At 43.7% G+C, this 16,432-nt stretch overlaps 1 protein-coding gene across 7 annotated transcripts; it reads left to right on the plus strand.

The window, feature by feature from the left end:
- The first annotated feature begins 334 nt into the window (after positions 1-334).
- LOC125713491 (mitogen-activated protein kinase-binding protein 1-like) lies at positions 335-15,258 on the plus strand. 7 transcript variants are annotated; one of them, XM_048984675.1, is made up of 31 exons: positions 335-742; positions 1,021-1,112; positions 1,973-2,035; positions 2,262-2,319; positions 2,775-2,945; positions 3,395-3,532; positions 3,650-3,832; positions 3,947-4,107; positions 4,499-4,688; positions 4,968-5,102; positions 5,178-5,341; positions 5,634-5,725; positions 6,081-6,206; positions 7,360-7,430; positions 7,781-7,890; positions 7,975-8,047; positions 8,328-8,439; positions 8,517-8,580; positions 8,987-9,112; positions 9,212-9,333; positions 9,663-9,799; positions 9,912-10,175; positions 10,515-10,669; positions 10,898-11,019; positions 12,152-12,240; positions 12,339-12,463; positions 12,693-12,756; positions 12,928-12,988; positions 13,339-14,067; positions 14,660-14,754; positions 14,840-15,258. In XM_048984675.1, exons 1-31 carry the CDS (start codon positions 548-550, stop codon positions 15,089-15,091), a joined length of 4,539 nt encoding a protein of 1,512 aa, XP_048840632.1. In that variant the 5' UTR covers positions 335-547; the 3' UTR covers positions 15,092-15,258. The 7 variants fall into 7 exon arrangements, with proteins under 7 accessions (XP_048840632.1, XP_048840628.1, XP_048840630.1 ...); XM_048984671.1 differs by having other exon boundaries at positions 4,968-5,341; XM_048984673.1 differs by having other exon boundaries at positions 4,968-5,341; positions 12,931-12,988.
- The last annotated feature ends 1,174 nt before the right edge of the window (positions 15,259-16,432 follow it).

A 16,432-nucleotide genomic window follows, 5' to 3' on the forward strand; every position in this document is an offset into this window, starting at 1 on the left:
AGGGTTGCCAGCTCTCACGCATCTGGTGTGACACTCATGCAAGAAGTCTTACGGCAAATGTATATTATTCCATTATAAACCTAAAATTTACTACATCAAAAGCTCTGTGGTAGTTTGCAAGCCCTACAAACTATTTAAAAGGTAATAAACTGTTAATTACATACAAATCAATGCGTGTGCCTGTGTGTGCAGGTTTGGTCATATTGATAATCTCACGCAGGCCAGTTGACAAGCTGACAACCATGTGAAGTTAAACTTAAATGAATGTAATAATAAATAAAGCGGAGGTGTACAACAAAATCACTTGAATTGGTATTTTTTTGTCCGCTGATTTTTCCTTTCAGGAGATTTAGGGGAACGTAGAAATAAGATGACGGTGCTCATGAGGATGATGGCGTCAATTAAGGGGGTTACATAAGCAAACTGGCATGTGTTCTGTGTCAAGATTCGGTCCAGTCTGAGTTAAAGAAAGAAAAACAGACGGTGCTTTTAATCAGGGGTATTTAAACTCACAATCGAGTTGCATAGTGAAGCTGATTTAATAAATATGAGCGAATATGAGAAGAATTTTAGCCGTCCGACGCCGAAAGCCTTTCTGAGGGAGTTTTGTTCCGATGGAGAAGGAAAGAAAGATTCCTTTCGATCGCGAGTTAAGAAATTGCTGCATGGAAAATTATCCCAATCGGTGAATCTCCGGAGGAAAAGTCAACGAAGTAATCCGTGCCGCAATCCCCAGAACGAGGTGAGAAAATTATATTGTCTGATGCCCTAAAATCCGCGAATCAGGTGAAGTGCACGTAAGATGGTATACAAAAATTACCACAAGAGCTCCTTTAATCTTAATTTACGACAACGTATTTACTTCGTAACGTCCGGTACATTGTCTCCAGGGGACTAGAACTGCAGGTTTTTACGCCTAAATTTGGAAAGTGTTCATCCAGCGATCACTTTTGTGTTGGACTTCCCTAGCAGGTATCAGGGTGCTAGGATATAATTTTAATGATCCCTCTCTGGTTGCAGGTGGTTTTAGAGACGGTGCATGGCATCACGACTTTCAGCGATAGTGGCCTGGCCTGTGACCCCCACGCCGGAGTGGTGGCCTATCCCGCCGGGTAATCTGCCGCCTGTCTGATGCGGATTCTGCCGTCTGGAACGTGGCCATGACCATTCCTGCTATGAGCACAGCAACATCTCCCTGTCTGATAGCTGACACCAGGAGAAATCCAGTGTTGGAAAGTAACTAATTACCTGTAACTGCGTTGCGTATTGGAATTCCAAAATGAATGTAATTTAAATCCGTTAGTTACTGAGAATAAACTAGTAATGGCCAACTAAAGCCTCATGAACCATTTGCTGTATTTGTCTGACACCACTAGATGGTGCTCTTGGCTTGCTTTAGGGCATGCTGTGTGCCCTATTTTCTACAGGCAGCATCATCTAATGGTGTCAGAAAAGACAGCAAGTGGTTCATGAAACTTCATTCAGCAGAAAAAAATGGGTAATTGAGTTAGTTACCAAATGTTGGTGATTACAAAGGGGTTATAATTGATTATATATTCTTTTCAGTGAAAAGGTTATGTAGAATATAACATTCATTTTATTTGCTTTGCATCTTTTCAGCGATCCTGTTTGGGAAATTTCAGACACATGGGTCAGCAAAGCTGTTGAGACCTTTCAGCCTTATTTCCCAGTTTAACAGTTATTACAAAAGTAATCATATGCATGGGTGTAACCCCCCAATAATCATCAAAACCAACCAATACAACCCTGTAGACCCCCTTAATTGGGTGGAGACCTCAACCTCCCCAATGCCCAACCCAAAGTGATGCCTTTGTTCAAATGTAATAAATGACATAACTGTTAAGTAATCTGTAACACATTCCATTTCAAATGTAACCTGACCCAATCATTACTCCTCAGTGTATCCACACTTCATGCAGTTCGTTGTCGTCACCTTGTATATTGTACACAGGTGTGTAGTTGTCATCCTGCATCCCAAAGAGAGAACACAGAGTCACATAGTGAACTCTTCCAGGTGAGCTTTTGCTTTATTTTAATTTCCAACATACTGAAATAGACATCAGCCAGTCTTATGGGTGTTCTATACCGTTGTATTATCGTCAGTGTGGTGATCAATGTATGGGCGTCAAGCTGAGTTTCACTGGGGCGTTTGTACATGAATGACTTTTAAAATTATATGAAGTTTTCTGAATTGCTACACTTGACCTGCTGTCACATTGTTTTCTTTTGTTTAATTTCAGGAAAGCTTTCACTGCCTTGGCCTTCTCACGAGATGGGAAATACTTGGTTACTGGTGAAGTAAGTATTGGGAAGCATATGGGCATTTCAGAGGAGTCCCTCTTTGTGTAAGGTTAAGTTGCGTAATTGGTACTACGACAGAAACCAGCTCCCTCATCATCCATCTACATGTTCAACCCGTTGTCTATTCTGCTTAGCCAAAAAACATGTGGTGATGCATGCGCTGATAAGAGGAACTGGCATTTAATAGTTGACACAAGGTGTCCAGGTGGTCATTATTTTAGAATGAAAATATCGTAGGTTTAAGCATAAATATAAAGTAGACATTGTGCAGTAGTGTCATTGGTTTCGAAAGTACGATTTATCAACAGACTTGTTGGTTTTGTATCTTTGTCATTTGTAAGGTTATCCTTCTGCCAATGCATTTTCATAGCTTTTCCTAGGGTTCCCCCCCCCCGATTATTTTCCCAGCTTTCTCATCCTTGTCTTTCATGTTATGGTCCCCCTTCAAACAGCATGGTCACAAGCCCTGCGTGCGAGTATGGGACGTGTCCAAGGGGATGGAGCTGGCAGAGGTGCAGTGCCATCAGTATGGAGTTGCCTGTGTGGCATTCGATAGCAGCGGGGACTATGTTGTGTCAGTGGGCTGCCAGCAGGACATGGCTGTCAGCGTATGGGAATGGAGGGTGAGAATGAACGAGATCAAGTCTAGAGTAGCTATCAGTGGCGTTAACGGTATTTATGTGAACAGTTGCATACGGTATGCAAACAGTTCTTTTCCTTTGAAATCATACATTTTGTATATTATATATTATAATATAATATGCACTTTATCTGCTTACCCCCTAGTGATGGCTAAATGAAGCTTCATGAACCATTTGCAATGTCTTCTGACCCCACTAGATGGGGCTGTCTATTCAAAAAAAGGGTTCAAAATATGCCCCAAAGCAAACCAAGAATGCCATCTAGTGTGGTCAACAAAATACAGCAAGTGGTTCATGAGGTTTCATTTGGCCATTACTACTACCCTACCCCTTCATGTTAGAAGGAAAGTGTTTGCCTGACAGCTATAAATTCCAGATACTTGGATATTTAAATTGCGTCGGGTCTTCGATTTTACCTTTCTGCAATACAGAAGGGAGTTGTAATAGCCTCGAACAAGGTGTCCGGCAAAGTGCTGACTATGTCATTCTCGGAGGACAGCAGCTATTTTGTCACAGCGGGAAACCGAATGATTAAGTTCTGGTATCTGGACATCTCCAGAAATCGACAGGTGAGAGAGACCGATCTCGAAGAAGCAGAAGATCTTCATACTTATTGTAGTAGTAATTGACTATTTGACAAGGTTTTTAAAATGTGTATTTTTTTATTTTTTACCCTCTTCCTTTAGGTGAACAGCACGGTGCCTCTGACTGGCCGGTCAGCTTTGCTGGGGGAACAGTGGAATAGTACCTTTTGTGGTTTAGCGTGTGGGCGGGGCCACATGGCCGGAAGCACTTACTGTGTCACCATCCAAGGTCTGCTCTGCCGGTTTAATAGCAGGAGGTTGCTGGAAGCCTGGGTTGATCTGAAGGTCAGACCTGAAGATATTCGCCTAACATTCTTTTAATATTAGCTACAGACTGTCCCTGACTGCTTGGTGCTTAAAAGAATGAACTAGCCCCATCCTCGTTCCCTTCCTTTGCAGACGGCCCCAGCACACTGTTTGTCCGTCAGCGAAGATTATGTCTTCTGTGGCTGTGCCGATGCTACTGTACGAGTATTTAAGCCCTCAGACCTTTGTTACATTACCACCTTGCCCCATCCTCAGAATCCCTGCATGGACATTACGAACGCTGCTGAAGCAGGGTGGGTACAGCTACTGTTGTGTAACTTAGTTACTTTACTTTTAAGTTACACATGCATGGATGGTGTTTGGATCTGCAGATTAGTAATCTCTGCCTTTGTGGTGAATGTTGTTGGTTTCAGTCGCATAGCTAGCAGAATAATTTCACTGATGGGCCCTTGAGAAAGGCCCTTAAACCCAGTTGCTACTCCAGAAGTGCTGGAAAAATGGATTATTAATTTTCGCTCTGACCGGCCACAGGACACCTAGGTGTGATATGTGAAGACCTGTACTGGTGCTTGTACGAATTGCAAATAAACCTAAATTATTATTTATCTCTTTCAAAAGTGAAATTTTGGGAAACGTTCTTCTGATGGTAAATTTTATCTTAGTTTTTTTTACTTCACCTTTCAGAGACCTCCTTGCTGATGATCAGGTGGCAGGTCATCCTGATACTCTTGCCCTGGCCTTTGATCCTCTGGCAAGATATCTGACGTGTGTGTACAGTAACCACAGCGTGTATGTGTGGGACGTTCGTGACATCAGAAATGTGGAGGTGGTCTACTCCGCCCACTCCCATAGTAACGGTGTCTGGAGTGTAGAGGTGCATGTAATTTTATACTTGCAGAGTAACATTTGATAATGACTAATCCTCCCCTAACATATGGCTTCTAAAGCTTCTTGTATTCAGCTATTAAAGTTTTGTTGAACAATTGGAAATTTTTATGCTTTTTGTTAGTCTTGAGTAGCTACGCAAGTTAGAATGATTCTAGTCCTCTACTTTTTATAGGGTTGAAGTTGTTTTGGTGAATAAATGTGTTTTTTTTTTTTGTTTTTTTTGGGGGGTTTGAGTTACAAATGACCATGTCTGATGGCATCCTAGATGTACCCTGATATGGAGGAGCAGGCTGAACCATGTCTGACCGTGGGATCCTTCATCACCTGCTCCTCTGACGGCACTATCCGCCTCTGGCCTGGAGACCCCAGTAATTGCTGTAGTGGAAACACTGGCTGGAATGTATGTGTTGCATTGATTTGCTGGTTTGGGTTGCCGACACTGCCTGCCTCACTTGCACGCCGCATGCCACTGCAGGACCCCAGGCAGGTAGTGTGGCTGAAGAAGGATACGGAGCAGCAATGGATTATGGGTGAACCCAGAGAGGCCAGGAGCTCTCATGTGAAACCAGGGATTAGAGTGATGAGTGTCAGCCCAGATGGTCTGCATCTGGCTGCTGGAGACTGGAGTGGCTCCCTACGGTGAGAAGCGCACTTTTTATTAAGATGTGTGAAGTAAGCATTAGAGAGACATTTCTAAAGTAGTGACATCCTTCAAATGGTCCGTTTCGCTGGCAGAGTATGACGGGTGACGTCATACTTGGCCTCGGAGATCCATAAGCATTTAAAAACTCATTTCTGTTGAATCGTCTCGTACCCTCTAGAATACACTGTTAATAGTCTCTTTAGAAACGTGAAAGGTTTATGTGGAGGAATGTTTACATGAGGACTAGACTATGAGGAAGAGAGCGAATGTTTTCCCTTCTGCCTCCAGTGTCTTCTGCTTGCAGTTCCTACACGAGTTGTTGCACATAAAGGCTCATGACTCTGAAGTTCTGTGTCTGGAGTTTTCTCCCGCTCTCATGGGTCAGTTTGAAGCGGCTTCCCTGTCTATAAACGTATTCCTGCTTGCCTAGTACCATCTCCACTACACTTTGCAATCCAACTTTTCGTTGTACATGACTGTTTTGCTGGGAGCTGTTATTTTTTTAAATACTGCTTGACGAATCTCCTTCTACTGTAGGTTAACTAAAATTCTGATTTTCTGCGTATTTTGTGATTTCAAGAACCAGATGCCCATTTGATGTTGTGCAAGGGCAGTTTAGGAAAGCATAGTAACATATCACAGGCGGATAACGATTTCAAGCGGAGTACTTGTGACTGATTAGCTTTGTGGATTGTATGAAAGAAGCATTAATATTTTATGTCTCTAATCCTGCAGGCCTGGATCTGTTGGCTTCAGCAGGCCGCGATGGCTGCATTCACATTTTCAACAGGGAGAAGGGTTATAGTCATGAGCAGACGGTGTGCGGCCACTCTGCCTCCATTATCGCCATTAAGTTCACAGGTCAGTGGGGCTGCTTACTCCGTGTGTGTGTGTGTGTGTGTGTGTGTGTTTGTGGATTAGATTTATGTTACATTGGACCAAATGTCCCCCACAATGTAATAAAAACCTGTCTCATTGATATTATGGGGCCCATTCTTCAAGTCAAGATCTGTGAATGCAATCAAAAAAGTAAAAAAGCTAAGAGTATTGTATTTTTTTTGGTTACTCGTGGTTAGGGCTCGGTACGGGTTAAGGTTGCCAAGTATGTTTTCCACATAGAAATGAATGGAGAGTCCCCACAAAGATAAATTACCACATGGGAACTCCCATCCATCCATCCATTTTCCAAACCGCTTATCCTAGTGGGTCGCGGGGGGTCCGGAGCCCATCACAGGGCACACTCGCACACCATTTACTCACACATGCACTCCTATGGGCAATTGGAGTAGCTCCAATTAACCTCAGAATGTCATTGGACTGTGGGGGAGAAACCGGAGTACCCTGAGGAAACCCCACGACGACATGGGGAGAACATGCAAACTCCACATACATGTAACCCAGGTGGAGACTAGAACCTGGGTCCCAGAGGTGTGAGGCAACAGTGCTAACCACTGCACCACCATGGTGCCCACATGGAAACTCAATTTTATTTAAAGATTTGTTTTTTTTTTTGTTAATATTTTTCTTTTGAAATCTAGTTTTAATTTTCAGTGTTGTGTGTGTTTACTGATACATACGGTACTGTGCTTAAGTCTCAGCCCGTCAAAGCAAACGTGTTAAGCTGTTTTCTGGGTATTAAGTATATATTTGCTTGGGACAAAACACAATTTAACATTAGAACATGTATAAATTAAGAGTAGCGTGTAGTTCTCTTTTAGAGAAGAAATTCTTATTGAAATCTTGCTGGACGGCTAGCTGAACACTTCTTCAATTCCCAAAACTATCCTCAGGGACACCCCAGCCATTCCACGCATCTGTTAAATTTCACCCTCAGTTCAATTAATGTAGTTATTTTAATGTATGGCTTTTTAAAATCATACATGCAATGAGGTATTGCTGAGCCATATGCGGTGTGCTTTTGGTGGAATCATTTTCATCTCTTATTTCAGCTTACTGAAACCTTTTTTGTTAATGATGACCCTTGTCTGCATGTCCCATCGTGTGTGTTTTGCAGGTGCTTTTCCTAACGCCGGCTTGCTGAGCTGTGAAGGCGACGGAAATGTTTATCTATACACAGCTGAAAAGGCAGGTGTCTGTCTACACGTGGGAACGAGGTGACATGTAATGAACTGACTGCTGGGAATTTTTGATAACTATACTTTTAAAATAAGTGGCTTGTCTTAGTATTCTATTATGTTGTAATATGAAAATGGATCAGGAAATGCTTACTAGTAGAGAGAGAGAGAGAGAGAGAGATTCATTTAGAAAATGACTTTCTCTTGGGGAAAGAACATTGTTTGGTATGGCCAGGCATGCTAGCGGACATTAATGATTGTGTTCCAAGCTGTGAGGTGTAAGATTTTTTTAAATTTTATTTTTTCCTGTCATAATAATCCACATTAGATTATAGTAATCTGCCTGTTAACCCTTTGAAGGGGCAGCTCTCTTGCTCGAGTCGCATAGCGACGAAAACTACGGTGAACGATATGAGCCTGGATGCTGCGTCGCGTCACTCTGTCGTCGCCTGTCAGGATCAGAATATCAGGTTGTGTTCCCTGGCCCGTTACCACGGTTATCTTAATGCCAGCGTAAGAGGTCTGAGTGCCATAGTTTGTTGTTCCTGAAACAGGGTTTACAGCCTGAAGAGTGGAAAGATGACGAAGAATATCAAAAGCCCTCTGAGTGACGTCACCTTTCTTAAAGTAAGCGAACTGCAAGAACTGCCCATATTTGGTCAAAAGCTAAGCCTCAACTCCACGAAACTAGTTGGTGCTGTGAACGGCAAAAATGAATGTGCGAGCGTTATTCATGATGATGTACTTTTTATCATCCATCCCATAATATTTATTACACTCATTAATAAATAAGTGAAAGGGCTTTTTTTTCCTACTGTGATGTTCTCTGTATTTGACTTGTTTCAGACCTTGTCTCACTTTAATTTGGCCCATGATTTGGTCCCCTTCTGCATTTGTGTGTGTGCAGATGCAGACAGATGTTTCTGGTACTTTCCTCGCTACCAGCTGCTCAAACGGTACCATCTGCATCTTCGACTACTCATCCGGTGACTGTGTGGAGACTCTCTTTGGACATTCAGGTATGCGTTAGCCGGCCCGCGTTGCTCCTGTAATGTTGTAGCTGAATCCTTCTGTGCTATTCCTGGTGTATCCACAGATTCCGTGACAGGAATGAGATTCAGCCATGACTGCCGGTACCTTATTACTGTATCTGGAGACAGGCAAGTTCGCTTGGTGCTGCTTTGGGTCTCTGAGTGGTGTATAATGGAGTAATTGCCTAGAACGTCCTAATATGTACAAATTTTTGCTCTGCTACCCATTTATCCAATTCAGGGTGACCAGGGAAATTAAGCTACACAAACTATAACGTAAACTAGTTTTAAGCTATAGAGGTAAATCAATTATATTGATATACTGCAGCCAAACTTTCTATCTCGTGAAAGTAAACCCTGAGAACCAAAAGGGGTGATTGTTACATAGTGATTAACAACATCCCTCTGCGGAATAAGGGATTGTGTCTGTATCCTGGAATCCGTGAGTGATATCAGTTTCATTTTAATGACCTGTTTGTCAGGAAATTGCATTTCAAGACGGTATTCTCTCACATGCACATTCCTGCACTCACAGCTGTGTGTTTGTCTGGAGGCTTGCTTCCAAAATGACAAAGGCCATGAGGAAGAACCTGGCTGATATCAGACGGAGAACTTTGTCTTGTAGCTCCTCCGGAACCACCATCAGCCAGCTCCCTGCCAGGTTCAGCTTGACCCTTGTTACTTTATTCCACTTAAGCCTAATGTGATTTGTAGTTCTAGCCGCATAATGGAATGTGATGGCTGCACGTAATTCATACAACGGCCCTAGAAAGCAGACTTGTGAAGATGTACGCGGACCGCTGACTCCATCTAAAGTGATTAAGAGGCCGAACCAGGAGGAGCACTGTGAGAACATCCTCACCTACTCCGCTCACGATGAAGGTAAGCATGAGGACAAATAAAACCACCAGAATTATAGGAGTGATTGTTTTCCTTCCATTTTTCAACCTCTTGTTCCTTGCAGGGGTTTAGGATAATTTTATTCTTTAACTGGGTTGGATTAAGTTTTAGTTTGTAAGCTGATAAGAAGCAAATTAGTATTTCAGTCTTGGTAATATCTCCAGAATATCTTTCTCCAGTTAACCAGCTTTAACATGTATTAACATTTTAACCATTGTCTTGGTGATAGACTTGCATTGCTGTAATCTGCTTGGTTCGATTTTTGTTTGTTCAAAGGTTTTATGTGATTTAAAAAAAAAAATGTACTACAGTGACCATGTTCTGCAAACCTCCATACAAATCAAGAACACACCCTGCTTATTCTCCACATGGAACCCCCCCCCACCCCCCATCAGTGACCCTGACCCCTCTGCAGAAAAATGGTGGGCCCATGTTGGCCAGGACACTGGTAGGTCATTCACAAACTCAGAACGAACATGGTAAACCTCACTTTTTTTCTGCTGTTGTTCATGTCTTTAAAGGTAATCTTATCGATAACTTGCCCCCGCCCTTATTGAAAGTCTCCCCAGGCCCTATGTTCTGTCGCCAACCCTGGCAAAGAGCAGATGGGGGGCTCATACCAGCCGCGTGCCCGGTGGGCTGAAAATTCCAATCCGGAGGCCGTTCTCCTGGCCCTGGAGACTCAGAGCTTACGGAGCCCCCTCACTCCCAGCCCGGGGGGGAAGGATGCAGCCAGCGAGGGTGACCCCTTCAGGCACCATAAGCAGCCCCTTTATGAAGGGGAGCTGGAAGATTATCTACGTCTGGCCTGTCCAGATAAGCAGGTAAAGCAACTTGGGCTGCTGGCTCATTATTGGAAGATCACATACAGTACTGGTGAGAATCAGATTCCTGTAACTCGCTTTTATTAAAGCTATTGTAAATTTTTTGCTAATCACTTTTAGGCAGATGTTCATATATTAGTGAAAGCTATTGACGTACATAGTGTAGTAGGGCTACTTTCCATTACATCACTTACTGTGAGTACAAAAAAAATACATTTATTGTTTCTGGTTGGGCCACTGGATTATCAATTACTGTAGAAGAGGAGAATCTGCTTTTTGCACTTTTTTTCCATGGTTCACTTTTTCTTCCTCACTTTCTCTCTCTTTTCTGTGTCACAGATGACAAAGGCTGGGTCAGAGCAAAGCCTCCCCGGGACGGACCTCCTTTTGCTGCCATGTGATCTGGAGACCTGGTCATTGCAGACTGTCCCACCTGAGATGAGTGACCACAGTTTTCGTCCTACTAATGGCTCATTTTTGCAAAGTGAAGAGGAGTAAGCAAAAGACCAAAATTTATTTATTCTCTTATGGTTCCTAGGCAGTCATGATCTGGTTCTTATGTTCTCATTGTGCTAATATGAACTTGAAGGAGCAGAGTTCTGTCTGGACCCAGTGCTTCGGTGTTCCTGTAATACATCAGCCCAGGACGCCTCAAACCAATTCATGTTAACTGTGAAGAGGTCCATGTGGTTTACTTTTCTGACGACAGAGCTTGACTTTAGGAGTCTGCATGACGTCCCACTGCTTCACTGGAAGGAGAGCGGAGTTGACCTCAGTCTCAGCAGTGTCTGTGGTTCTGGTATAGCTGAGAACCAGGCCTCCGACCTGGACCGGGCCTTTGTTGGTGAGACGGCACTGCCTCACGTTTTTGTGATGCTGCAAATAAGATATCTTCAAGTACTTAAGTGACAAGTGTGTGTGTGTGTGTGTGTGTGTGTATATATGTGTGTTATATTATATATATATATATATAGTGGTTAGCACTGTTGCCTCACACCTCTGGGACCCGGGTTCGAGTCTCTGCCTGGGTCACATGTGTGTGGAGTTTGCATGTTCTCCCCATGTCATCGTGGGGTTTCCTCCGGGTACTCCGGTTTCCCCCCCACAGTCCAAAAACATGCCGTGGCTGATTGGACTTGCTAAATTGCCCGTAGGTGTGCATGTGTGAGTGAATGGTGTGTGAGTGTGCCCTGCGATGGGCTGCCCCCCCATCCTGGGTTGTTCCCTGCCTCATCCCCTTTGACCCCCCGCGACCCAGTAGGATAAGCGGTTTGGAAAATGGATGGATGGATTTTACTTGACTTTACTTGACATGGTAGAAAATAATTAGGAATAACTGTTACTACAAATCATGAACAAATAGTTGCCGCCCCCATTATGATTCATTAATGATGATTTACAGAATTAACAGATATAGTGGCTGCTTCAGATAAAACAAGCATTATGATTCATCCATCCGTTTTCCAAACCGCTTATCCTACTGGGTCACGGGGGGTATGGAGCCTATCCCGGAAGCAATGGGCACGAGACAGGGAACAACCCAGGATGGGGGGCCAGCCCATCGCAGGGCACACTCACACACCAGTCACTCACACATGCACACCTATGGGCAATTTAGCAAGTCCAATCAGCCTCAGCATGTTTTTGGACTGTGGGGGGAAACCGGAGTACCCGGAGGAAACCCCATAACGACATGGGGAGAACATACAAACTGCACACGCATGGAGCCATTGTGGAGACTCGAACCCGAGTCCCAGAGGTGTGAGGCAGCAGTGCTAACCACTGCACCACCATGCCGCCCCCATTATGATTCATTAATGATGATTGTACATGAGATCAGTATGTAACCTAAGACTTAATTTGTGGTTAATGCATAAGTGATAGTATTGTACTCTGTGCCCCAGCAAGAATCGTTACCAAAATTTTGAAACTGTGCTACAGTTAGTGGTTCCAAAAGGTTTTCCTTTTCTCTACAGGTTCCTCAAGCTTCATGTGTTCCTTCAAGGAGGAGCTGAGAAGTATCTCTCAGGGAGTTCCTAGTGTGGTAACATGCAGGCCTGTCAATGGGAAGGCATTATGAAAACTACAAACTATCTCTCTTCCTCATCTCGGTAGGCTTCTTATAGTCCCCGAATGACCATCTCAGAGGTGTTGCCCTCTGCAGGTCCCTTTGACCCAAACCTGCCAGAAAGGCAGTGGCCGTCAAAGATGCACAGTCCCCATGGCTCTCCCAGTTCCCCCGCAGTTCCCATGTCAGTCACCCCTAGTTGGTGTAAAGACTCCAGTAGGTCAGTTTTTCACACATCAGGTCTTATTTCCTTAGTTTGTTTGACGTCCTTGCATAGTAGACATCTGAGGCCGCCTCTTCTAAGATGTGGTGTTTCCCAGGACCTGTTTATGCAGATGGATTATTTGTCAGCTTTAGTGCCCGTGTTTTTGGTGGCGATTTTTATCGAATGCCACCGCCAATTTCTCACCCATCTCAAGACTAATCATGCACAATTTCTGCTTTCTCAGATGGGAGACAGCCTCTCGTCATGCTGATTCTAACAGCATGTCAGCCAACTGCACCAACACTAAGGTATAGCACATCACACAAATTTTAAATTACGAAAGCCACAGGCGCTGAAGATGACATTAAACTACACAAATGTTCTCGTCTTAAATTATTGCATTGAACGGCATGTATGGTTAGATGGGGGGTCAGCAAGTTTTTTTTAAAGGCTTTATCCTCTGCTTTCTGTCATCTTAGCAGATTTCAGAGAACATCCTCCAACAATTCAGATCTGTAAAACCTGGACGCAAATATACTGGTATGTGAATTCAAAATTGGCATGGATAATTAAACGGAAGAAATCATGCAGACTCGTGTTTCTGCTCAGAATATGGATTCAAACCACCAAACTTTGGAAGTCTGAGGCAACTCATTATCGCAGTACAGTACTACTCTCTGTGAACACCTTCCCAGTCTTGGCTTTCTCTGACACCATCTTTATTTCTAACATCAGGAGTTGGTGGTCAACACAAAGGTCTAGCCAGCCCAGTTTCCTGTATCTGCCATGTTGCAAGTTAGCAGCTGCTTGTTGGCTGTAATTTAATTTGTAAAACTCTTGTCTTCTGCATCTGGTTGTGTAGTATTGACTGGTTTTCTCTGGTTTTTAAGGCATCAAAGATAAACCTAAGGACCACCTGATGTCTCCAGGCCAAAGACGATCTCCACCAGGGTCCAGTGATGACATTTCCAGATCTGCCCAATGGTATTCCATGGGTCCCGGCACTAGTCCCCACGCCAAAGTTCTACACAACAGTTCTGAGTATGAGCTTGTCAGGCCCCAAGTGAAAAAACCTGATAAACTGATCAGTCAAAGAGCAAGATCCACCCCTATTCTAAATGCATCAAAAGAGCACAAGGAGTGTCTGCCTGTTTCAACGCCACGCAAGCCTCCAGCTTCCACTGACAAAATTACGCCTCTGTGTCGTCACGTGTCAAGGGCAGGATCTCGCCCTTCCAGTCCTGTGTGCAGAGTGCCTTCTCCCCTAGGCAGCCTGACCCGCAAGAGAGTCACTGTGACCCAACGATCCGGCTTCGCTCTGCCTGGGGACGAGAGCGGCAGTGAGGCGCAGCAGGATGGAGCGAGGCATGAATGCAGCACAAAGAGTTCCTCCATATCTCATAGCCCAAAGGTCCAGCCTGGAGGGACTTGGAGCTGTGGTGCAAATGCCTCGTGCCTGGGGGCTAGCATGCTTCTGTCTGATCCCTCTTCAGCACACCTGGAAAGAGAGGGAACAGTAGAGGTGAAATCAAACCTGCATTCATACTCCCATACCTCTTCCCCTGGAGATGCTATGCCTACTTTGGCTCTGCCAAAGGAGAGCACTATATCCAGCTCAGGTATCATGCTAAATATGACACCTTTTTTTGATTTGACTTTTTTGCTGTCATTCACAGAAGAATCATGAATTCATAATGTCTTTGAAATGGGTGTGAGAAATTTGTCCTAAAATCCTTTTAGGTTGTTCCATCTGTCTTCTGGTTTTGTTTGTTGGTGGGCCTGGAGCCCATCGGAGGCAGCATAGCGCACAAGGCTGGGGAACACCCTGGATGGGGTTCCAGTGTCATCCAGTTCATCCTAAAGACGGCTCTTTAGCAGAAAGCCTAATAAATGCCTTTCTAGTCACACTCACTACAACTATAATTCAAAAATGCTTAGAAAATCTCTTCCCTTCCGAAGCTTTAGTGTCATGGCCTTAGATGATTCTGGGAAATGGAGGAATTACTATTTGGGATTAATACAGACCAAATCTCTTCTTCCTGCTAACTTGTATAAATATACATAATACTTTTTTTTCCTCCATGTAAAATGAACAAATTCACATCAGTGTGTTCGCTCAGTTGCATGGGTGTCTATTTAATGCTCATGACTAATTCCATCCAAGAATCATTTGTAGGAAGGAGAAACTTACAGCCAATGTTGTATCTCCAGTTGTCAGGAATGAGCCAAGTGGACTGAACACCTGTAAACAGATAGTGAGAGATCTGAAGCACTCTGTGACGGCAGCTGTTGGCTTGTATAGGAAGGTAAGTTGAAAATGCAGGCTTGAATGAAATTCATGTCATGGGACACTGATCAGATCACCTGAATCTCCTTTGCTCTTCTGTCCAGTGCTTGAGCCAAGGCAGCCCTGCGCAGTGCTCACAAATGAGATTACTCCTGGACGACGTCTTCTCAGAAGTCAGGAGTGACTTAAGCTGTGCTTTTAATTCTGAGTCTAGTCAAGATCAAGGCAGGGTGACTACTCCCCGGAACACGGAAGCTGTCGCCCTGCAACTGCAAAGCGACGGGATCGTGGCCCTGTTGGAGAGGTATTCCGAGATCCTGGTCCGGATTACAGCCAGAAAAGCAAATTCTGTTTGAAGGCGCTCAACAAACTCTTATTTTACCGTTTTGAGCTTGAAACCTTCCTTATGGAAGCCTTTTCCTCTAAATAATGTAAAACTTTCAGACCTATTAAGTATTTATGTGCATTTAAGAGAAATGTTTTTAATCTGTTACAAAAATAAACTATTTAAACACTTTTAAAAGGCTATTTGAATGCAAAACTAAATGGCTTTTCCCAAGAGAAATGAAGCTGTAAATGATACGATAATGATTAAAATGAAGCCCTTTTTTAGGGTAGCAGGTTTTTAATTTTGGTGCTTATTACAAAAAACATCAGGAAGTGTTGCATGCCTAGTTTCCCTTTGCCCCGTTTTCTTGGGGTGGACTAGTTTTCCCTGTAACTTGTGCTGGATAAACAATATGGATTGCTGGTCATGTCATTCTCTGTACTTTTTTCTTCCTTTTTCAGAACTTTTTGTTTTCCATTTCATAGCCACCCAAAGACATCCCTCTCTGATCAGATCCTTTTTCTGGTTTCATTATAGGCGGATATGGGACTTGTGTAAAAATCACAAGTCGATTTTTGGAATGATTATTGGCTGTGGGAGCCTTTGTGGCCGGTTCACATTCATAGGTTGTCTTGGTTTTCTGTCGGCCTGATTCTTGCCGTCGTATTACAGGTGCAATTTCTTAAGTATTTCAATTTTGTCATAGTGCAGTAAGCAGTGATGAACTGAATTTCCATACATGGTTTCTTCATAGTTTTTGTCTTAGGCAGAAGCAGCAGTACTAATATTTACTCTGCGTTGTGCCTGTTGGTCATGAAAATATACTTGCACTTGAGCCATAGTACAAGTGTTTGCCCAGGCTTGATGTCAGTTTTCAGAGACTCCTTAACGCCTATTCATTTAAATGAGCTCTGCCTCACAACCTTTTTAACGTTTATTACACGATAAAATATCACAAACCATCAAAAACTCTCGGTAATCATTTTTGAAATTTTATGTGGAACTTGCTATGCCATCCTATATAGCAATCCATCCATCCATTTCCAGTAACTGCTTATCCTCTTCCAGGTTGGGGAGGGCGGGGGAGGGGAACCTAACCCAGAAGCTACAGGCATAAGGCAGGGAACGACCCAGGATGGGACACCACCCAATCACAGGGCGCACTCACACCATTCACTCACAGGGTGACCTACGGGCAACCTTGTAACTCCAGTTAACCTAAGCATGTGGTTGGACTGCGGAGGGGAGAACTGCAGTACCCAGAGAGAACCTCACGATGACATGGGGAGAACATGCAAATTCAAAGGAGCCTTGAACCCAGCTCCCAGAAGTGTGAGACAACAGCGCTAACTACTACGCTACCGTGCCA

Source organism: Brienomyrus brachyistius, chromosome 18 (genome assembly GCF_023856365.1).
Source record: "Brienomyrus brachyistius isolate T26 chromosome 18, BBRACH_0.4, whole genome shotgun sequence".
In the NCBI taxonomy this organism is placed as follows: domain Eukaryota; kingdom Metazoa; phylum Chordata; class Actinopteri; order Osteoglossiformes; family Mormyridae; genus Brienomyrus; species Brienomyrus brachyistius.